We start from the raw sequence: 6,958 nt of genomic DNA on the forward strand, positions 1-6,958 counted from the left end.
GACCCGACCTATTCCGGCCGTTCCCGGCCGGAATCGACCTCGCACAGCCCGGCCGCCATTGGAGCTCCGCCCAGAGCTCCGGCCGCACGTCGACGTCCACCCTTTCCCAGCCGTTTCCCCGGCCGAGCCGCTGGGAACGCGGCCGCGCCGCCGCAGCCGACCAGCAGCCGCTGCGTGTTCGCGGCGGGCCGCGCGCGCCCCTTCGCCGCGCCGCCGGCCGGCCACCGCGTTAGGCATCGCGAGCAGCCGCTTTATGATCTGCACGGACGAACCCAAACAAAAATATTTGTCGTGTCAAGAATTCGGTCGGCGTTCGTTCGCTTGCTTGCACGCTGCTGCTCGCCCGACGAAGGACGATAGATCTGACCTCGGGATGCGCCTTGCGCGTGGCGATGTGAAGCGCGCGCACCACCTCCACGTGCGGCACCAGGGGCCGCGAGAGGGGACTGTTGGCGAGCATGCCTGTGCATGAGCTAGCGGCATCGCCGCCACGCCCACGCGCTCGCCGCGCACAACGCACGCCATCCGCTCGCCCCGCTCGCTCCGCATGCATCGCGCCCAGGCTTAGCAATAGCAGTTAGATCTCCTTGTAACCTGTACCTGTATAAACGTACAACACCGATGATCAATACAACTCGCTGTTCATCCACCTCGAGTTCTTACTTTCTTCATGGTATCAGTGACCGACGAATCCAATCCGTTCGCGTCCATCTCCACTTCCGCTGCCATGGCCTCCCCAACCCACTCCTCTGATTCCTTTGCCTCTTCCGCTGCCGCGCCCCAGCCTGCGCCCGCCTCCGTCGTGCAAAATGTGAACATCAAGTCCCATGTGCCGGTGATGCTCGACATGAACGAGCCGAACTACACCCAGTGGAGGTGTTTCTTCGACTCTGTGTTGGGCAAATTCGGCCTGGAGGACCATGTTCTCTCGCCGCCGGGACTCGCCGCGCGCGACATCGACTGGAAGTAGAACGATCACAGCATCATCAATTGGCTGTACACTACGATGAAGGAGCCCGTCTTCGACAATCGTCTACAGGCCGCGTGCGTCCCGCCTTCCGCATCTGGTCGGATGTCGAGGGCCTCTTCCGCGACAACGAACTTCAGCGAGCCGTCTACCTCGAAGCTGAGTTCCGCAGCATCCGTCAAGGTGAGCTCTCCATCACGCAGTACTGCTCCAAGCTAAAGATCCTCGCCGACGCGCTGCGCGACGTCGGCCACCCCATCTCCGAGCCGTCGCAAGTGCTGAATATGCTCTGCGGCCTCAACACCAAGTACCGCCATCTGAAGCCCATCATCACCGACAAATCCCCGCCGCACATGTTCCAGAGTGCCCACTCATACCTGCTGTTGGAGGAACTCAAGGACGAGCACGACTCCCAGCAGGAGCAGGACGACGGCCACGCCCTCGTTGCCAGTCACGGTGGTGGTGGATCTTCGGGCTCCCCGACGACCAACGCCGACGGCCGCCCTCCTTCCTCGAGCGGCAACTCTGGCTACCGCTACAAGTCCAAGAACAACAAGCGGGGCCGCGGGAACTCCTCCGCCGGCCCTACCCATCCTTCGGTTGGTGGCGGTGGCGGCGGCGATGGTAGCGCCACACAACCACGTTGGGCAGCTGGCTTCAACCCGTGGACAGGCCTTCAGTGGCAGAACATGAGGCAAATGAAAGGGGGCAACTATTGTTAACTCAACTAATTTAGCTAATCTACAAATGGATAATTATGATAATACATCATATCTTATAGAAATTTGCCTGACCGGGGGGGGGGGGGGCAGCACCCCGTTTGGCCTCCACGGAGGTCCGCCAGTGCAGGCCTTGTTCAGGCCTGGCCCATGCAATTCTGGGCCCCGGGCGCCGGGATCTTGGGACTTTTTAAAAAAAGGGATAAAAAATAAAATTGGGAAAAGGGGTGCCGGTTGGGAATATAGCGGGCGGGAGGTTCCCCGAGGGTCTCTTCGCAAATAAGAAATTCACGAAGAGATCCCTGCGGGGGCATCCCGCCCACCCAACGGCCGGGATGTATCCTGAGGGGCATCCCGCCCTTTGGTCGGGCGGGAGGTATCCCCGACTATATAAGCCCCAACTTGCCCTAAAAATTTCATTTTATCCAGCAAAAATCAGAAAAAAAGAAAGAGAGGAGAGGAAGAGAGAAGAGAAAGCGGCGAAGCCCTGTTCACACATTGATTTGGAGGTATATTCTCATTCTAACCGTATAATTACATGAAAATAACTATAATGTAGGAAATATTTCTTAGAGTAGTTATGTTTTGAATAGTTTTTAGTATTTTCATTTATTTTTAGTATAATTTATATTCTGAATAGTTTAGAATCTGTAAAATATAATCTGAGAATCGCTGAAACTTAGGGTCGTCGTTGTGTATTAATATGTAGTATAACTAGTTTATTAATGATTGAAAGATATGTCTTCCGAGAAGGGTATTTTCAGTATATATTATGGAGAAGGAAATGTGATTTATGGGCCGAATGGGGTAGATTTAAGTGAATTCAACTGTGCGGTCAGAGGAATTACTAGACCGCACGAGAGGACATTTGAATCCCTATGCAACTGGTTAATGAGAGGATTAAGGATTAATCAGGAGACACACACTGTGAGTGTTCAGTGCGTCATAAATTGTACCACTCACGCTTTGATCTGGGAGCTGATGCCACTTGCAAGCAACGAGGACTGGTTAACTTATCTGCAAAATGCAAGTCATTGGCACTGGCCAATGGTACTCCTTGTCACTGTGCACCAGAACTCTTTGATAAACATTGAAGCTGCGCCGGGGGATGAAAATATTGATGAAGAAGTTGAGGAGGGAAACATTAAGGCAGGTGGCACCGCAGCACCTCAATGCGTGGCTGATGAGGGGGAGAACATACCCTTTATTGTTGAACAGCTGCAAGACAAAGAACGTGAATTGGATGAAGCAATGAATGCCGATTCGTCTGATGATGACGATGATGTGCCTGAAGAATGGGTAAGCAGCGACTTCAGTCATCTTGTCGTAGATGACGGATCAAGCGGGCCTTCGGATTGCAGGGAGAATGAATTGTCCAGGGTGCGAGGTACCACTCAATTGAAGAGGTGAAGGAAGCTGTTAAGTGTTGGTCTCTCTCTCTTATGCGAGAGTTTAAAACAGTCGAGTGCAAATCTCGTAAGTACGATGTGGTATGTATGAAGGAGGGCTGTCCGTGGCGGGTGCATGCCTATAAGGGTAAATGGAAAGATTATTGGGAATGCTCAATTGTCACTCAGCACACTTGTCATTTGCTGGGGGTGCAGAAGACCCATCGCAACCTTACATCGCAATACATCGCAAATGAGATGTACGGGATGATAGTAGAGAATATGTCATATGAACCAAAGTCTATTATCCGGTATATTCAGGAAAAGTACAAGTATACCATCTCGTACAACAAGGCGTGGAGTGCAAAACAAAAGGTGTTGGAGATGAGGTTTGGTACGTTCGAGGCTGCATATGATAATGTTCCTCGATTGCTGGCCGTCCTATGTCAGAGAAATCCTGAAAGCTATTATGACCTGAAAACTCTAGACAGAGGAGAAGGTCCGCCCTACATATTGCAGCGGGTCTTTTTCAGCTTGGGGCCATGCATTAACGCATTCCAACACTGCCGACCTCTCCTTTGCATCGATGGAACCTTTCTCACAGGAAAGTATAGATTGCAAATGCTGACAGCTATTGGAGTGGATGGAAATAATCAGTTGCTTCCTGTTGCTTTTGCTTTTGTCGAGAGTGAGAACACAGACAGTTGGTACTGGTTCCTGGAATGGGTTAAGCTTGCAGTCGTTCGGGATAGGGAAGATGTCTGCCTCATTCATGATCGTCACGCCGGCATACTGAGAGCAATACTAGATTTGCAGCAGGGGTGTGTGGAGACTGGAGAGCCGCCCAAGTGGCGTGATGTTCGCAGTAGGTGGTGCATGAGACATATCGGTGCAAACTTTTTTAGGCAATTCAAGAACAAGCACCTTATGGATCTGTTCAAGAGGCTATGCAAGGAAACGAATCAGCAAAAGTTTAACAAGCAGTGGCAGAAACTTGATGAACTAACCGGGAAGAAAAGAGCCGAGGACGCATCAAAAAACAGATATGCACATGATGAAGCAGAGGCTTTGTGTCCTTTGCCAACAGATACTGCACGTACTCGCAGAAGGTCTGGGTCAGCGGTGAAAACCTTTTCTGAATGGATTGAGAATGAACCCAAGGAGAAGTGGGCATTACTTTATGATACCGATGGTGCAAGGTACGGCATAATGACCACCAACTTCGCCGAGGTTTACAATTGGGTGCTACGAGGTGTTCGTCGGCTTCCACTGGTTGCAATTGTGGAATTTATCATCCGCGGGTGTACCGATTACTTTAGAGACCGGTTCACTAAAAATCGGGTATTCATGCAAGATCCTGACAGATATTTTAGGAAAATGATAACAGAATATATGACTAAGAAGGCAGAAAGCGCCTGGTTACACCACGTACGGCAATGTGGTACACAGGAGCTCAAGTTTGAGGTATCTCCTAAAGACAGAGCGCGACGTGGCATGAGACGTCAAACTCCTGTAAAGGAGTGCATTCTCAAGTTTGATGGAACTTGTTGTCGCTCATGCATGAGGCCCAAGTTGCTGCACTTACCTTGTTCTCATGTAATGGCTGCTTGTGCGGATATTCGACATCCTGTCGATATATATGTTTCCCATTACTTCAGAAAGGAGACAATTGCCAGCACCTGGCAGTATGAGATCTATGGGTTCCATTTGGTTGGATCGTTCACTAAGACAGCGAATCCTGTTATATATATTCCAGACCCAAGATCATTACGGGTTCAGAGAGGGCACCGTCAGACACGGCGTATTCGTAATGATATGGATGAGTCAGAGCTCCGTCTGAGGATACAGCGCTGCAGTGCATGTAATCAGATTGGACACACGTATAAACATTGTCCAAACAATGATGCTGGCCCCAGTTCTGCTGAAGCTGGCCCTACAGGTGATGCTACAGATGGAAGACCTCCGGTTGCATCAAGGAGTGGGAGACGTCGCCGATCGAGTGCTAGTATGTCATCAGGCATCATTTAGTTGTAATTTTATTTGAACGTTGTTTGCTCATATGTAATATTTGCCGCGTTGAGATTGTATCAGACCTGGATGCGTATTTGTAATATTTGCCGCATTGACTAAAGACAGAATATTTGGATTCATGTTTTTGTAATATTTGTAATGTTTGTACTGTTTGTTATCATATTATTTTCTTTTTAATGGCTTCATGTATTGTACTATCGTAATATTTGGATTCTACGTTGCAAAACATAAGAGTATGGCGAATAAATCTTGTATTTGCAAAAAGTCTGAATTTTAAATAGTTTGTGAAACATAAATTCTAAAAAAATTTAATAGTTTGTGAAATATAAATTCTAAGAACATATAACAAAAACCATAACCAGGGGACCTCCCGCCGACTGGCCGAGCGGGAAGCCTCCCGCCCACTGGCCGGGCGGGACGCCTGCTTTAGGGACCTCTTCGCGAATAAGAAACTTTTCTTATTCGTGAAGAGGCCCCTGGAAATTTTTTTGGAACCTCCCGCCCGATGGGTGGGCGGGAGGTCCCTGGCCCCACGTTTCCCGCCCGTTCAAAGGGCGGGAGGTACCCATTTTTCTAATTTCTCCCATCCGGCTCCCCTTTTTCGAATTTTAATTTTTTTATCCCCTTTTTGATAAAAACTCGGGATCTTGGCCCTCATCCACCGTTTCAACCCAACAATGGCATGATGGCCCAGCACTACCCGGCGCTCCTTCCTGTGCCATCGGCGACGCCGTCTTCCACCTGGGACAACAGCGCCCTCCTCGCAGCGCTCGCGTCCGCCGGTGTTCAGACGCCATAGCAGCCGCCCAGCGACTCTGACTGGTTCATCGACTCCGGCGCGTCCACCCACATGGCTTCCGGCTTCGGTAACCTCCACTCTCTCCGGCCTCTTCCCTACTCACTACACCAAATCAGCTTAATTTCATAGGCTACATCTAATTTCGTCAGCCTAATGCAAGCCGACGAAAATTATCAAATTATTTTATCGGCTTGTGTAAGCCGACGAAATTAGAAGTATTTTCGTCGGCATGGCAGGGCCGACGAAACAAATCCTATATTTTCGTCGGTCAGACCGGGCTGACGAAACATAGTCTATATTTTCGTCGGCCTGAGCTAGGCCAACGAAAATACTTATAATTTTGTCGGCTCAAAACTGGCCGACGAAAATAGCGGTGCCCTAATATAAGTACCTGCCTCCCCAGATTTGGTTTTCTTGCTTACCCGAGCCGTCAGCCAGCGCCCCCGCCCCCGCCGCCCCCGCCCCAGCGCCCCGCGGCCCCCGCAGCCACCACGCGGGCCTCGCCGCAGCCCCCGCCGCAGGCCCCGCCGCCCCGCGCGGCCCCCCGCATCAAGCCTTTCCACCACCGCATCAGGCCTCTCCGATCCCTCCACCACCTTGAGGCTTTGAGCAATGAGCATATCGTCGTCCTCTTCTGCATTCCCTAGGGTGGATCTGTATGAGCAATGGTGTTTCTATTAGGAAACATCTTCTTTCAATTACCACTGATTTTTCTTTTCAATTACCATCAGTTTAAACATCTTCTTTCATTATCTTGGTTATCATCGTGAATGGTCTGGCTCTGTATGAGCAATGGTGTTTCTATTAGGATTTTCGTATGATTGCTAGGGTGGGCTTATGTGATGCTCTAGATCTCTAGATGAACCATTCATTTGCTTGCTTCCAAAGATGAAAGTAGATGTGCCATACTAAAATGAGTACTATTTGTATCCTTGTTGAAGCAATATAGATTTAATCTCTTAGAAGCTTCTCTTCAGTGCACAATATTACCCTTCTATATATCAAATATTTTGTTTGGTTTTTTCTTATGCTCAATGTTTTCTGAACCAGATTG

The 6,958-nt window shown here is 49.9% G+C and overlaps 1 protein-coding gene across 1 annotated transcript; it reads left to right on the plus strand.

Annotated features, from left to right (window-relative positions):
* Positions 1-727: 727 nt before the first annotated feature.
* LOC112898146 lies at positions 728-1,689 on the plus strand. The gene is made up of 2 exons (XM_025966531.1): positions 728-899; positions 1,013-1,689. The coding sequence occupies exons 1-2, from the start codon at positions 728-730 to the stop codon at positions 1,687-1,689; spliced, it is 849 nt and encodes a 282-aa protein (XP_025822316.1).
* The last annotated feature ends 5,269 nt before the right edge of the window (positions 1,690-6,958 follow it).

The sequence above is a fragment of the Panicum hallii genome, chromosome 6, assembly GCF_002211085.1.
Source record: "Panicum hallii strain FIL2 chromosome 6, PHallii_v3.1, whole genome shotgun sequence".
NCBI classification, from domain to species: Eukaryota; Viridiplantae; Streptophyta; class Magnoliopsida; order Poales; family Poaceae; genus Panicum; species Panicum hallii.